Genomic DNA, 16,964 nt, shown 5'->3' with positions numbered 1-16,964 from the left:
GCGAAAAAGAGGTGCATGTCACTTCTTGGGACGTTTTTGGAGCCATTTTTCATTGACTCGGTACAAAAACATCTCCAAAAACAGCCGTGAAAAACGCGACTTTGATTAAAAAACATCTAAAAATCAGGGGCTGTTTTCCCTTGAACACAGCTCTGTATTTTCAGACGTTTTTGGTTAAGCGTGTGCACATACCCTTAGGGTATGAGCACACACAAAATAAAAAACGTCTCAAAATGCGGAGCTGTGTTCAAGGGAAAACAGCCCCTGAATTTCAACCGTTTTTTATGCATCAAGCGTTTTTTTATGCGTTTTTTACGCCCGTTTTTAGAGTTTTCTATTGAGACAATGAAAAACGGCTCTAAACACGGCTCAAGAAGTGACATGCACTTATTTTTTACGGGGAGCCGTTTTTACAAATGGCCACATAAATAAATGCCCCGTGGGAACGAATGGGCAGATGTTTGGAGGCGTTCAGCCCCCCCGTATCTTCCCCCCGTGGTTACGTCCCGAAAAACGGCTGAAAATGAGCAGTGTGAAAATACCCTTACACAAGGGCGTATAGCTGTAGGGGGTTCTGAGGGAGCATTCACGCTTGGGCCCTGGTGCCTGTCTGCCACATGAGAAAACACCAGTATTAGGGCTCGTCCACACGTAGCAGAATTGCTGCCTTGTTTCCGTCCGGAATTGCGTAAAATAACACAACAGAATACAGTAGCAGCAAACTGGATGACATTTAACAAGTCACATCCACATGATGCGTAAATATTCTGCGCAGAAATTGACCTGCGGTGCGTATTTTTCGGGCCGCAGCATGTCAATTCCTGCTGCGGAAAGTGGACTGAATTGCTGCATTTTTCGGAGATGTCACCATCTCCCAACATTATGAAACGCAGCAAAATACGCACCATTTTCTGCAGTAAAAAAATGCAGGAAATGGTGCGTTTTTGCTGCCGCAGAAAGTCTGCTATATTCAATAGAATTGCTGCAGAAGTGTGTGTGTGTGTGTGTGTGTGTGTGTGTGTGTGTGTGCGTGCGTGCGTGCGTGCGTGCGTGCGTGCGTGCGTGCGTGTAGGGGTTACAGATTTTGCATTGGGGCCCAGAAGATTCAAGTTAAACCACGGCACGTGCCATTTTCCATAGAAATTCTAGGAATATTTAATTGAACTGCTTCTTTAACCCCTTAACAACCATAGTATTTCAGTCCTAAATTACCAGGCACCTTTTTGCAATTTTGCAAATATGGTTCAACGACCTTAAAGGAGTTTTCCTATCTAGGACATTTGCGTCATATCTATAGGATATGCTATAAATGTCTCATAGATGCAGGTCCCACACTTATCTCTAGAACGGGTCCACTGACCCTGTTCCTACCTGGTCCCGCTCCTACTTCTCCCTGCCCACTGACTGATGAACGGAAACAGCCAAGTTCGCTGAGTGAATGGGCATCAGTAAGTGGCTGGGGAGCAGCGAGAGTCAGACAAGGTAGGACAGGGGTTGGGGGCCCCATTCTAGAGATAGGTGCGGGTTCCAGAAGTGCCCAAGATGGGAACTTTTTTTATTTTATTTATTATAATACCAAAATAATAATATAGGATAGGCCATCAATATTTGATCGGTGGGAGTCCGATCTTTGGGACACCTGCCGATCAACACAATGAAGGGTATGCAGAGCCGCACTGACCGAACATTGATGTTAAGTCTAAGGGTATGTTCACACGCAGACGTAAAATATGACTGAAATTACGGAGATGTTTTCAGGCGAAAACAGCTCCTGAATTTCAGACGTAATTGCAAGTACTCGCGTTTTTCGCGGCGTCCATTACGGACGTAATTGGAGCTGTTTTTCAATGGAGTCAATGAAAAACGGCTCCAATTACGTCCCAAGAAGTGTCCTGCACTTCTTTGACGCGGGCGTCTTTTTACGCGCCGTCTTTTGACAGTGACGCATAAAATTACACCTCGTCTGAACAGAACATCGTAAGACCCATTGCAAGCAATGGGCAGATGTTTGTAGGCGTAATTGAGCCGTTTTTTCAGGCGTAATTCGAGGAGTAAAACGCCTGAATTACGCCTGAAAATAGGTCGTGTGAACCCAGCCTAAGAGAACCCCTTTGAATGGAAGAGTTTAAAGGGGTTTTCCAGGGACACTAAATTTTCTGCGCGGGCACGAGGCTGTGGACCAATAGGATGGTCTGTCTCCATAATAACGAACGAGTGTGTGTCGAAGCAAAAAAAACACTAGGCTGAAAAGCAGAACTTCCGGCCGGCCAGGGGTAGGGTGAATAGGAACAAATGTGTTCAGATTTTTGACAGAAGGCATATTAGGAAGTTGATTTACTTTTGACATAGAATATTAGTACATAAATTTGTATCCATTTATCCTTTAATAACAATTAAAGTTTTGGAGCGTCTTCAGCAATGAAAACTAGTTTCTGACTACAACCTAAGTCCATGCAATATTTATAAATTATCACAAAAAAAAACTATGTATCTGAATAGTTCCATTAGATGCTAGCTCTTGTGACTAGACCATATACTGACTACTCAGTATATAATAAGTACAGCAGCGTCATTATAATGTATGCTGCACTATAACTCGTCCTTCACTTCCGGCAATACGCCCGCCTATGAAACCAAATATCCGAGTCAGTCACATGATGTGACGGAAGAGGAGGACCCCTGAGAGCTGCAGCTTTACTTTCTACATCCGCCTGTAGAGAGCGCTGCAGCCACAGGCGTGTATGAGACGTGCACCCCGACGTGTCTGTACATGAAGGAGAGGCGAATGACAAAACGAGACGCCGGCCAGCAGAGGGCGCTGCAGCGACAGGTGTGTAGTAAGTGCGGAGCCCCCCGGTTTACCAGAGGGGAGCAGTTACAGAAGGCGGGTGCTGTACTCGGTATAGACAGCTGCTGTATCCAGAGAATGGCAGTGTTCTGCAACCTGTGTGAAACTACAACTCCCAGCATTCAGTGACAGTCATACAGTTTCATGCTAGGAGTTGTATCTTCACCATAGCTGGAGAGCTTCAGGTTGCAGATAGCACACTATTTATTAACCCATTAACGACCACAATTAAAATAGCTCCTCCCCCTTCTGTCATGGTTGTTTTGATATATACGTATAGTTTGGGGTGATCAGGGTGGGTTACGGGTAAATTTTTGGTGTTCTTTTACTTAATGTGTCTCAAAAGGTCGCAGAACTTTTAAACGTTAAATGTAATTTTTAGAATTTACCGTTTTTTCCTGTAACTAGAAATAGGAGCCATATTTACAGCACAAAATAACCCTCTATGGTGCGAGTAATCACAAGTCTGCTAAGGAGAGTCTAAGTCTAAATCAGGATCAGTTGGCGATCAGGGGAAATCTGTGGATTGCACGTTTGTCCTGTAGCATCCCCTGCTGGAGAAATGTGGTATTACATGAGCCCATTCAAATGACACTGTTCTCTGGAGCTGCCCTTTGCAGTAACTCTCTGTTCTAGCTAATACTCGGTGGTCTCTCACTCCGTGTCGTCCTCTATGACATCCATACTCCCATGGCCTATGAACAGTGTTTGTCCTAATGGTAAAACCCCTTTTAAGGAGCAATTCCTCCAAAAATAAAAGAAAAAGTCTTTACTGTACTGGTGGTTCAAGTCCTTGAGTTGTCCTGAAAGTCCACCAGTCAGCACGTGTTGATAAGGGCGCTTTCAGACGTGTCGGACAACGTCTACTGCGGATTATTCTGTGAATTCGCATATGTTGCATGCAGATTTTGTTGCGGATTAGCCGCAGTTTTCAGCCCATGCATTGTAAGGCGGAAATCCACGGTGAAAATCCACTGCTTCTCCGCAACAGAATAAGCATGACGCTGAATTGAAAATCCACTAAATGTGGATGAGGCTTTGAAAATCCCAGCCACTTGTGTTGTACTGTAAATTGCTGTGGATTTGTGATGGCGGAATCTGCACAGCCAATCCGCCACGTCTGAAGGTGCCGTTTATCATGTGTCCTGCATTTGGGGCTGCATGATTTACCGACGGTTCCAAGATCCCATAAACTGTGTTCTACGGTCCATAGTGCATCCGTATTTGATCCGTATATACGGATCCGTGAAAAAAGGGAGGCTGCAAATGTCACCAACGTCTTGCATAGCAACGCTTCCGTAAATACGGACGGTTTACGCCTGCACATCCATAGCCGTCCGTATTTATGGAAGCACCCATATGCCTGAGTGTCCCTGTCGTAATTACGGACAAGAATAGGACAGGTTCTATCATTTTTTTTCAGCCCGGACACCCATCTGTAAAAATACGGAAAGGTGTCCGTGGCCAATAGAAATGAATGGGTCCGTAATTACAGATGAAAAATACAGTTGTGTGCGGGGCCTTACTATTTAAGTTAGGAGGTAAAAACCTATCCGTTCAGTAATGACAATTGTCCTGAATCAAGAAGCACAGCAGTCCCAGTACACCAGTCTATAGCCATGGAAGCGCATAAGCCTGCTCAGGAGCTGTAGACACAAAACGGAAGAATATTTTAAATCAAAACCTATTGCATTTTTTATTTTAGGTGCGTTGGAGCAATACAAACTCTTGTTTGCAAAGGTGGACATAGCCTTTAGGGTCTGTTCACACGTAGCAAAAGAAGTGGCTGAAAATTACGGAACTGTTTTCAAGCGGACAGTGAAGCTTTTTTTCATGTGAAGCTTCTTTTGAGGCGTTTTTCATCGTGTCAATGGAAAATCGGCTCCGAAAACGCCTCAAGAAAATACACATTTTTGCAACGTTTTCTTAGCATTAACCCATGGTTATAATAAAAAATTTTTTTAAAGGGTCTTGCAATTGTTAAAAAAAAAAAAAAAAGACTCCAGCGACTGCAGTGGCGCTCAGGTTCGCACCTGTCCCCCCTCTTTAGCTTTGTGCATTGTACAGGACACCCGTAATGCATAGTACAGAGTAGTAAGCGTGGACTTCTCTGTTTATCTGTAACCACCACATCCTGCAGCTATGAATTATCCGAGCAGCAGTCTGTATCTGCTCTCTCAGCATTGCTGTGCGGGGGAACTGTCTTGTACAACACTCACACTGAGAAATGTTGGAAATATTTCTGTGCTATGGGCTGTCGTCCAGGCTGGTACTGCGTGGTGAATGTAGGGAACTCTGGATTCCAGATGAAAAATTCCAAGGATATATTCAACTACTTGTTGCAAAGTCACAAGATTTAAAGGGGAATTCCACAAGGGTAAGGACTCTTGTCAGTTGCCACCAATACATACCAGATTTGATACCTGTAATCCCCCCATTCCGCCTCACTGTTTATGGGACTGATGGAAACAGCCAAACGCTGTACTTAGCTGTTTCCATTATTCCCATAGACTTTGAATGAAGCGGCAGCCCGCATGCCCGAACACCACTCAATTCAATGTCCTCCACACTGCGGTCAAGCAGTGAGAAGAAACCGGGGGTTCAGGACCCCCCGTTATTGCGATTAGTGGGGCTCCCCAGTGATCAGACAATTATTACCTATTCCATCGATTGGTAATAATTGTCGATTCTGGGAATACCTCTTTAAGGCCTCATGCACACTGCAAACTCATGGTCTGTAGCACAGGCCCTACGGTTCCGTATTACGAGTGCCACTGTATGGTGCCTCTGTGCTGCACCATGTCCCCCCCTAGAAGCAATGTTTCCGGAGGAGAATACCTCCATAATACAGAATGTGATGGTACATGCCACCCTGTGTGCCTTCATATTACATAGTAGGCACACGTAGGTACAGTAGGGGCACAAGGATTTCTATGGGCGCTGATTTATGACTCTCTACTACACAGATTCATATTACTCCATGTGCAAATGGCCTAAAGTTAATGCAAGCGCAGAATGCACACGTATTCTCATCATCCATATTGTGCCTAATAATATAAAAAAATGTTGTTTTATTCTCAACAAATTAAAGATAAATTGAATCCAAAATAGATTTCTCAGTTTAAAATAAAATCTGGCTAAACTCCCACCCCAATAAGTATACATGGGGTCCATATCTACTGTCGGGTGAGCAGTCCGCATTTTCCAGGACTGCTGCAGGACTGTAGAACTTTCAGGTTTCCAGTGAAGGTTGTGTTGTAACTTTGTTGTGATTGAATTTATATTTCTGTTTGCAAATCCCTTTTATCTCCCTGGTTCCTTCCCCACATTCTGACAGGTTTCCTATAGAGAACAGTTTGGTAATAGTTTGGATGTCCGGAAATTCTGGGCTCTCACTACCAGGAAGAGATTTATTTTCTGCTTGATCCTTGCGTAAAGTTTTCTGCTGTAATGATTAACAGGAGGGTCCTTGAACTGTCTTTTTCACGGTTTTACAGATCGTCTGCATGTTTTCTGGCTGCGCTGCTCTTGTGCACACACACCAGTCTCTGCATGAGGATCCTGAATCATTTCAGCAGACAAGGTAAGCGGCTGACATTGCAGATCATGGATAACTGCCTAGAAACTTGCAGGAGGTGGATAGAGGACTGGCTTAGTAAGAAAGAGATATAGCAGGTCAAATTAGCTGCAGCCATTGTCCCAAAACTGCCAGATGATCATATTCTTCATATTACATTCCATATCCGCTGTGTACTTAAAGTGGACGTTCATCTTTTAGTGAACCTTGTCTTATATATTGTGAATACAGCACATACAGCAGGTCCCTGATATATTTTCCTTTACTAGTAGGAGCAAAGAGAACAATATCAAGGGGAAAAAAAAAATCTCTGTACTCTACCCAGGGTTGTTACTTAGATTTTTGGGGATTTTAATTTTCCTTCCTGGGTTTAATTTAAGCTTCCTGGGTTTTGCATTATTTATGTAATACGGCCATATTTGTAACATATATATTATGGCCGCATGACCCGGATCCCCTGGGGTTCCATGGATCTAAGTTTGGTTCTGTAGGGCCATCGGGAGTCTGGATTGCGGCCATAAGATGTATGTGTAAATGTAGCCTAAATCAGAGGCAGCAGCTGTTATACCACATTCTGTACCTGTTGTGCCATAACAAAATATAGGCTTCTGTAACCAGCGCTCTACCACTTCAATATGATATATTATATGCACTTTATGTAATAATGTTACTGTCTGAGCTGCTCCCTTTACAATTAAGAGTTATGCAGGAGTTAATATGCCGGGTATTGGAGAGTTCCCTATATATGCCCTGCAAGCACGACCATACATTTGGACGCCATTTATGCCAACCTGTTTGTTCAGTCACGCTCCGTTGATGATCCGTTGACAGCCTTTCTGATTGGTCCGTTTACAGAACCCGGGCTGCCATAAATTTCCCTATATTTATTTGACAGTGCAGTGGTGATCGGCAGATTGCTATCAGACTGCTAATATTGGTGAATTATAACTCAATGATTTCATATAATATATAAAACTAGGTCTCTACTTTAAAATGCCATCACTGTTCTTTTATAATGAGAAATGTTCCAATACGGCCTGATTCACGTCTGCATTCGGCATTTCCATTGCTCTGCTCTGTCATAGGTGAAGACCAACGAAAATACTGGAAGCACCAGATCCGTTGCATGATGGACAGCATCGGCGCCCGACAGAACCCATTGACCTTAATGGGTTCCATTGGAGTTCCGTCATGGTGTCCATCGTTTTACATGCTGCGCTATTTTGTCCAGCATTTTTGACCGGATCTATGACTAAGCCTCCAACACAGATGTGAACGAAGCCCAAGACTCTTCTTGATATATATTTTTTTGTCTTTCAGTCGATAATCGCCTGTCACGATGCAGCTGAGAGCCCTGTATTGCTTCCTCCTAGTTGGCGCTGTTGCAGTCTTTTGTAAAGAAAGCAAAGGACATATATCTGTTGTACTCCTTGGGGCTACTGGTGACTTGGCTAAGAAATATCTGTGGCAGGGTCTCTTCCAGTTGTATCTAAACGAGGTCAGTAGTGGCCATAGTTTTAGCTTCCATGGAGCTGCTCTGACTCCACCAGAAAAGGCTGAGACAATACTGTTTAATGCTCTGAAGTCTCTGAAGTGTCCTGCGGAAGTTAACCCAGATAGGTGTGCCCTTGTCAAAGACCAGTTTTTAAAACTTACCCGTTACAGACAGCTAAAGACTGCCGAAAATTATACAGCATTGCATCGGGACATATTGACTTCATTGGCTGAAGAGGGACTTCATGAGGCCGGCAGACTATTCTATTTGTCAGTTCCACCGTTTGCGTATGCCGATATAGCACAAAACATCAATGGCAGCTGTCGGCCGCCTCCCGGTGCGTGGCTGCGGGTAGTGCTGGAGAAACCTTTCGGTCATGACTATGAGTCTGCAGAGAAGCTGGCCAGTGTTATGCAGACCTACTTCAGAGAAGAAGAGATCTACAGGGTTGACCATTACTTAGGAAAACAGGTGAGATATCGCCAGCAATAATATTTCGTATTACCACTTGCTGCGCTGTATTTTATGACCGCCTGTAGACTAGAGTCCCTTGACCTCTACTGTACACAGCCGCCTGTAGTCGGTTGATGGATTTGTAGCGCAAGGGATAGGACATTGACAGCCCTACGTGAATATTATTGGGACATTCCTTCATATACGGTGATTGCTATGTAAGCAGTTTCTTAATATATTTATGCAGGTTCACCAAACCTTTGTTAATGATCCATGTAACAGAGACTCTACATGTGGTTGCCGAGCACCTGCGGTATGGGAACAAGTAGACACAGAACTGTACATGGGATCAATGACCCCAGTGACGGCCACATTTTATGGGAAGCTCCGCAGCAGTTTAACCCCAGTGAATGTTTCCTGAAAGAGATATGTCTGATTTTGGGGTAAAATTCACAGATTTATAGAACAATTACACAGCCTTTCCGTAGCAGAAGTGTCTATACATCTAAGGTCCTGTTCACATCACGATTTTTTGGCTGGTAAAAGCTCCCAACGTAAACATTAAATGTAGGCTGAAACGTATACCTAACAGTGGCATCAGTCACCCGTAGATTATTATGGAATCCATTTAACGGATACGCCATGAGCTTTTCAAGATGCATACGTCACCCATAGGCTTTCATGTTTTAAAATATAAAAAATCGTACCCTGCAATATACATTTTTAAAGGGATCCTGTTCTACTACGCTATTCCATACCTAATAAAACCAAGGAACGTATACCGACGCATACCAGCCTGACCAAGGCCAATAGGATATTCTTTTGGCCTCCGTCGGGCTAATGGAGCCCTATGGTCACACTTGGCTTGTACATCAGGAGCTTTCCTGGCGTACATGCTAAATTTAAGACAAAAACGTGATGCGACCAGGACCTAAACCAGAATATAGTGCTAGCCAAGAATTATAGAATACTACGTCTCCTCTACAACAAACTTCTTTGAGGTAAAAATGAGATCAGGGATCCTCAGGAATGGCAAATATTTGCCAACAAGATCTTTAACTGTTTTTATTGTAGACTGTTCAACAGATTCTTCCTTTCCGGCGACGGCACCAAAAACACCTAGATCTGATATGGAACAGACACCATGTCGAGAGAGTGGAGATTGTAATGAAGGAAACAGTTGATGCAAAAGGTATTTGGAAACGTATTACATTTTTCACTCCTTCTTTTTGTTTTGGAGAAAACTGAGCCATAGCGAGTGGCACCAACTTGGTTGTATAATGGTCATCCCAGGCAGCTAGGTGACATTGAGCCCATTAAAGGCTAATGGAAGGGGTTGTCTGAGATTTTAAACAGTGCCACTTTTGTCCATAGGTTTTGTCTGGTATTGCAGTTCAGCCTCATTATGTACAAGTGTGGTGCTGTTTCTCTAAAAAAAAAAAAAATCTGACCCTTTTTCCAATAGACAACCCTGTTCACAAATAATGGTACCGATGTGCCAGATTACACGTGTGCCATTAAGAAAGTGTTACCATGTGAGTGTCTATGAGGACCAAACTGCTTTAATAGATTAGCCACTGTAAAAAGAGGTATCCATCTGAAAAGGACATGAGGGGGGAGAACTGGGAGTCCCGTCAGTAAACTGCTCTCAGCCAGCGAGTATTGCTGGGACTGTTCTCATCCCCCTAATGTCCTTCTCAGTTGGATGCTTGCACATCACCATCATATTAAAATATAGAACCCTTTAAATGCAGGACATGTTTCCAAGCCCACCTATTATTACTTTCGGGCCATAACATTAAATTACTTGACTGGAGATCTTTAAAGGGGTTGTCCACTTTTGAAAAACAATCAAGCAATACCTATTAAATATTTATTCAAGTATTTTTTAAATATACTCACCGTCTCAAAGTTGCAGATGTCTTCTAATTCCGTCTAGTGTCACGTGACTCCGCCACCGTCTGAGCTTTTTCTTCCACTGACGTCTCGTTCGGTCTTCTTCAATCCTGAATTCCGGACAAGCTCCTCTTCCGGTCTTCTTGCTTCATTTCTTCTGAATGACATCTTCTTCCCCGTGCGCCGACGTATGCGCAGTAACCTACAATATTTTGCGCAAGTTTATTGCGCCTCTGTTTGAGGCATCCTAAGCCTCCTCAATACCCGCCCCGTTCTTTGATAGATTACGCCTCAATGCGAGCACGATTTTATTTTCATTCATGTTATCCCTCAGTGCCCGTGCGCCCCGCAAAGATGGTATCTACAGTGATAATGGCACTGAGGGATAACATGAATGAAAATAAAATCGTGCTCGCATTGAGACGTAATCTAATAGAGAATGGGGCGGGTATTGAGGAGGCTTAGGATGCCTCGAACACAGAAGCAATGTACAAACTTTTAATGCTTTCATTGCGCATTTGTAAAATATTGTAAACCACAATATAAAAAATACAGCGTAAAGCTGATTTAGTTAAATAAAATTATTTAAACTATAGTCAGGGGACAAAATTACAAGGCCGCAGCATTGCAATGAAAAAAAAAAGTAGTGAAAAAGCCCTTTGTAAATATGAATTCTCTTTACCGTTCAGGTCGCACCAGCTTTTATGAAGAATACGGTGTTATACGGGACGTTATCCAGAACCACTTGACAGAAATTTTGACCTCTGTTGCCATGGAAATTCCCCGCAACCTCAGTAACTCGGATGATGTCCTCAGAGCGAAGTTAGAATTACTGGGTTCCCTTCAGCCCCCAGAGCACAACAGTGCAGTCGTTGGTCAGTATCAGAACTACTTGCCGCAGGTGAGAGAGGAAATGGAGACAAACCAAAATTATTTCACCAACACACAGACGTTTGCGGGTGAGTTGCTATTATAAAACCTCTCTATAGTTCACCGATGATACATTTTGAAGAGAATCTGTCATCAAACAGACTCCTTTTAGTAAAGAGCATGCATAAGATGCTTATGGTGCTGTTGGACCTGCGGAACGGTGCCATGAATTCTTGTTACTGGGAATTTGAAAGTGGGCACCATATGCTAACTACGGCACTTCTCGATTGGCCAAGAAGGATCACATAGTCATGACTTTTTTTGGCACACAAGTGTTTTTGCCGCAACCACACGATACCTTACAGGGCAGCCACATGGAGCTTAAATTATCTGTAGCACTCCTGTCATCCTGTCAACATACATAGGCTGTTATATAAAGGTGCCCATACATGTTAAATCAGTTATCCAAGCCCGCTGCTTTCAGCAGGACCAGTTGACCATCTAATGTGTGTGGGGGTATCCCGACTCCCCCCGACGGCAGATTTTGGGGGAAAGAAAGATCGGGTATGTTGGATTTTAGCATTCCTGATCCTTTGTTCGGCCAAAGATGCCTGGTAGCAACCTCTTCCCCTTTCACCAATGAGTAAGCGTGCATGCTTGGCCACGCGTGCATGTTTCTGGAGGGATGGCGAGGAATAGCTGTCAGTCTAAGGGCTCAGGCCGCCTGTAGTCTGCTTCCCATTCACGGACATTGTGCTATCATTAACAGTACTAGTACTTTGTAGTCTCAGGGCATGGAGAGGAAATTCCATGCAGCTCCATATATATTATCTGAATGCTGATAGTATTTCTTTTAAATCTACTAGCCCGCCTACTGTATGTTTCTTCATCTCTATTTGTACAGAATTTCTCAAGAACAGTCCCCAGCAAGAAACCGGAAGAAATTACTAAATATAAAAGAAAAAAAAGTCCTAGTTATTTGAGCGAGCTTTCCTTGTGATATCCGTGTGTGCTCTGATATCTGATCATGTAGAAGATCTTGCGTCACGGTCCAGTGTGACCACAATGCAAATATATGTAGTACAACAATGTAGTGTAGAAACAATTACCTGTATTCAGATCCTGCCTTATAGGAATAGTCCTAAAATACACTACAGACCATAAATACTAAATATGGTTTTTAAAGTGCATGAAAAGTATGTCGAAAAAGGGTTAATAGTGGGAGCTACGTGTTCCCACTATATAGCCTCTGAAGGGGAAAATGGGTAACTGCACACTACTACCGCCCCTTCCTTGAAATAAATGGGAATACATATAATTGACCTAAACTCTTGAGCCTATTACCTGGAGATAGGAGGGGATTCCCTCGCCCTTCATCGTATATATGACTAATTAAATGAGTAGGTGGTAGCAGTGTAGCCCGACAAACTTTGTTTTCGGCGGAGCTATGCAGTGTGTGCCTGCTTGTTTACCTCTTTATAAGCCGCTTTCATATAACCATTTGTGACAGATGCACTTGAAAGAGGACCTTTTAGCTCTCCGTACATGTCTGTAGCAGAATTTAGTAAACTTTCCATGAAATAACCGTGCTTTTAATGAACTCTGCATTGTGCCTTTCCTCTGTTATTCCTCCTGGAAACTTATGGATAAGTTCACAACTGGGCGTTACCATTTCCCTTGTCAAAGAATGTGTCCCTACACTGTCTGACACAGTTGGCACTGATTATACAGTTTAGAGTGGGTAGGGACACGCACCATTGCCAATGGGAATGGTAACACCCAGATGTCTTATTTATTCATATATTTCCAGGAGGAACAACAGAGGAATGGCACAATGTAGCCTTTTAACAAAAGATGCTTCAGAATTGTTGTTTCCTGGGGAATAAAAGCAATTACTAAAACAGACATGTCAGGAGAGCGGACAGGTCCTCTTTAAGAAATATATTGTACTTGTGTTTGAGGCATTGATGTTTTGACTCTTAATCTACATTTTAAAGGTGTCCTTGTTTACATTGACAATGCTCGATGGGAAGGAGTGCCCTTTCTCCTGGTATCTGGAAAAGATTTGGACGAGAGGACATCTTATGTCAGAGTGGTCTTTAAAGATAATTCTTTTTGTGTCCAAAAAGAATCTAAGGAAGAAACTGTAAAAAGTTCATGTCAACCCAAACAGATCGTCTTCCACATTGGAAATGGGGACCTGAATTTTCCAGCTGTTCTAGTAACACGGAGTCTTTTTAAGCCAAGCCTTCCCTTCAGCCAATGGGAGGAAGCATCAGAAGTCCCAAACATCTCTTTTTTTGGTCAACCTATCTCTGATTTCTACGTACACCGTCCAATTCAAGAAAGAGATGCTTATACTGTGCTGATATCGAATATTTATCGTGGAAGAAAGGGGTCCTTCGTCACAACAAAGAACCTGCTAGCGTCCTGGAGGTTCTGGACTCGGCTTCTGGAGAGTCTGGCCAACGGGACACCTAGGATCTACCCAGGAGGATCCGAAACCGGGACTTTGCTAGACTTTGTAATAGAACAGAGGGGGCTACGTTTCCTTACAAATGAGCATTTAGAGATTATGGGTATGGACCAAAAAACAAATGCATTTGCTTCTGCCCAGTCCATCTTCCTTGGCAACACCATGGTGTCTAACTGGGCAGAGCCACTCATACAAAAATTAGCACAAGATATACAAACAGCCGCGGAAGAGGCCGTCAAGAGCAAAGGAACTTTCCACTTGGCCCTCTCTGGAGGCTCGAGTCCTGTTGCTTTGTTTCAAAGGTTGTCTAAGCACCACTACGGGTTCCCCTGGAAACATACCCATCTGTGGATGGTTGATGAGAGGTGTGTGCCATTCACAGACACAGACTCTAACTTTGGTAGCCTTGAGCGGCATCTCCTGCAGCATGTGAGGGTCCCCTATGTGAATATACACCCCATGCCCGTGTACAAGAACCAAAGACTCTGTGCTGAGGAGGACAATGGCACGAAGGACTATGCACAAGAAATCTCTGCTCTTGTCAGCAATTCAAGCTTCGACCTGGTGCTATTGGGCTTGGGTAATGACGGCCACACAGCCTCCATCTTCCCTGGTTCCCAGGATGGCATCACAGGAGATAAACTTGTGGTATTCTCAGAAAGTCCATTAAAACCCATAAACAGGATGAGTCTTAGCCTCCCACTCATCAATAAAGCCCAGAGAGTTCTTGTTCTTGTCTTAGGTAAAGGGAAGCATGATATTATTACACTGATCAGCCGAGCAGGGAGTCAGCCCAATAAATGGCCAGTGTTTGGTGTAAAGCCCGCTTCTGGCCAGTTGGTCTGGTACATTGATTATGATGCCATGTTTAGATAAAATGCCTTGACACTCTCATCCCCAAGTGCCTTATATTTGGTCCCGTTCACACTTTGCAGAGGGAGGGCTTATCTTCTGGTACTGTATTTTAGGATAGACGGGATTAAAATGTTTTTGAACTCCCATTCGCGCACAACATTAGTGAACACTGAAGTTTTGAAAGCCTTTTTTTTTTTTTTTTTTTTTTTTTTACTTCTGCATAACTTCTCCTTGGTACTAAGGTAACTTTACTGCCCCCAATTGATCTTCAATGGGAACCTCACTGGGACTCATGCATATAGTATGGAAGCTCCACAATACTGGAAAGAACTGGGTAGAATTGCCTGGACTATGTAAATGTAAATCCATGTAAACTTGGATGTAAAAATTTATACTGCTTTATATTGATATGCCCCCTATTATATTTGGAAGTTATTAGTCAAATATATAAGTATCTGAACATTTTTGCCCTCACCTATGTGTTCTCACAGAAGAATGACATTCTATCTAGTTGCAAACGTTTTACTAGTAAATATTACACATTGTCCATTGTAATCAATGGGCATTCCTTGTATTTCATTGCGGCCCCATTCAAGTATATGGTGGGAACCCCTTCTCCAAGGATGTCCAAAGATCACTAAGATCAATGCACTGCCCACTTTTGCTTTGAAGACCACTGGGGTCGCTACATAGCAACTGGTAACCCCTGTGAACCCCCTATGATTAAACTTTTTGACATGAATCTATAATGACATGACAAAAGTTTTAGGGCCTGTTAATGTCTGAGTTGGTGTTTCCGTTGTTCTGCTCAGTCAGCGGAGCAGAACAATGATAATACCGAAAGCGCCGGTTCTGTTGTACGGCGGACCATACCGGCGACCGACAGAACACCTTGACTTTAATGGGTTCCGTTGAGCTGTCTGTGATTTCTGCTATTGTTTCCGGTATTTTTGGCCACATCTGCGATGGGGACCCCTAACGGAGCATCCAATGCAGATGTGAACAGGCCCAAAACTAGAGCTACACTTTAATGTTGTTTGCCTATGGGATTACATATAATGAGCTGAATGGCCTGAGCATTCTTGTTTCTGCTCATGTGCTGATTTTGAAGTGGACCACTGAATGATAATGACTACTGAATATTTCAGGTTTTTGATTCTACTGGCGAAAGGAGAATCCACAAATGAATGGTACAATGTTCTCCAGTTGACTTCACTTGTGGCACTTTTGTTTATTTTTCTGCACATTTTTGCCATTGTTTTTTCTTCTTTTTTTTTTCTTCAAAAAATAAAACAAAGGCAGTAAGATATTTTCCTGTTATTTTTACACAAAAAAAAAAAAGCTGTGGAAACGCCATGTGTGAACATACCCTTATAATAAATTTTTTTTCATCGGCAGATCCTCTTTTTGTAATATGTGAGTCTGTGTGTAGTTTGTACCTGAATAAATTGGAAAAAAAATATTTTCAAGTCAAATTTTGACTATTGTGTTTTTGCATTTGGAAGGAATATCATTGATGGAACGCGTGAGTTTTCTTAATAATTTATAGTAGGAGACACATCCTCCCATATATAACGTCACCGACATTTCAGGAGTCTGTAGGTACAGATTGTCTGGCGCCGTAGACTCCACCCATCAAGTAGGCCACACCTTAAGTCATTTATGGCTTTAAAATATTTGTCTACTCCTACGATATAAAGCACAAAATTGCGGTGCGGTTCTGACATTATCTAGCGCCCTCTGCAGTCTTCCCCTTACTTACCTCCTCTTGTGAGTGCCTAGTTAATATTTAGAAACATATGATTTACATATGAATATACACACTATTCAGTGTATTATGTAAATTATCCCTTCAGCAAGTGTCCTACACCGACGGTCACCTATAGGCATAGGTCTACTGTCCCTATATGTAAATCCGGCCCTGCTCAGGTGTCTTAAAGTGTTGCATCAAATGTCTCCAACATATTAAAGACCTGCACCAAGTTATAGGTGTATACCAGCTACGAGGTGGGGTAAGGAAGAGAAATGTATGTGACATGCGCAGCAAGATATATAATACAAATTATGCAGCATTCCCCATTTGGATCATTTAGGCCCATAGTTGTTAATGAGAAATTCATGCCTCTTTTGACACTATTGATGATTTTTACCCTAGGTTCAGGAAATATTTACTCCAACTTGACAAATTATATTTTCTCCAAGTCCGATGTATCAGTTACACTCTTCTGCCACAAGGTGGTGCTGCTTCACTACTTGTTCAAAAACCAAGGCTGTTAAACTTTGTAATATTTCAGTCAGTTTGTCAAGGCCAAAATAGTAATTATAGGCAACACGGGGACTCTGCATCACTGGGGCGTTGGGTTAGAATCGAACCTACTATATAATCAACGTATATGTTGCTTATATACCGCCAACATATTCTCAAGCGCTGTACAGAAATGATCATCATACACGTCAGTTGCTCTCAGACACACTAGGGCCAATTTCATAAGTT

The 16,964-nt window shown here is 42.8% G+C and overlaps 1 protein-coding gene across 4 annotated transcripts; it reads left to right on the top strand.

The window, feature by feature from the left end:
• Nucleotides 1-2,702: 2,702 nt before the first annotated feature.
• Nucleotides 2,703-15,945, top strand: LOC142661942 (GDH/6PGL endoplasmic bifunctional protein-like). Of its 4 annotated transcripts, none has more exons than XM_075839682.1 (6): nucleotides 2,703-2,830; nucleotides 6,346-6,431; nucleotides 7,746-8,391; nucleotides 9,448-9,565; nucleotides 10,959-11,228; nucleotides 13,137-15,945. In XM_075839682.1, exons 3-6 carry the CDS (start codon nucleotides 7,765-7,767, stop codon nucleotides 14,489-14,491), a joined length of 2,370 nt encoding a protein of 789 aa, XP_075695797.1. In that variant the 5' UTR covers nucleotides 2,703-2,830; nucleotides 6,346-6,431; nucleotides 7,746-7,764; the 3' UTR covers nucleotides 14,492-15,945. The 4 variants fall into 4 exon arrangements, with proteins under 4 accessions (XP_075695797.1, XP_075695798.1, XP_075695799.1 ...); XM_075839683.1 differs by having other exon boundaries at nucleotides 2,703-2,837; XM_075839684.1 differs by lacking the exon at nucleotides 2,703-2,830 and adding an exon at nucleotides 2,857-2,900.
• Nucleotides 15,946-16,964: the final 1,019 nt, after the last annotated feature.

The sequence above is a fragment of the Rhinoderma darwinii genome, chromosome 10, assembly GCF_050947455.1.
Source record: "Rhinoderma darwinii isolate aRhiDar2 chromosome 10, aRhiDar2.hap1, whole genome shotgun sequence".
NCBI classification, from domain to species: Eukaryota; Metazoa; Chordata; class Amphibia; order Anura; family Rhinodermatidae; genus Rhinoderma; species Rhinoderma darwinii.
The sequence above is the reverse complement of the archived record's forward strand: the minus strand, read 5'-3'. Positions and strand labels throughout refer to the sequence as shown.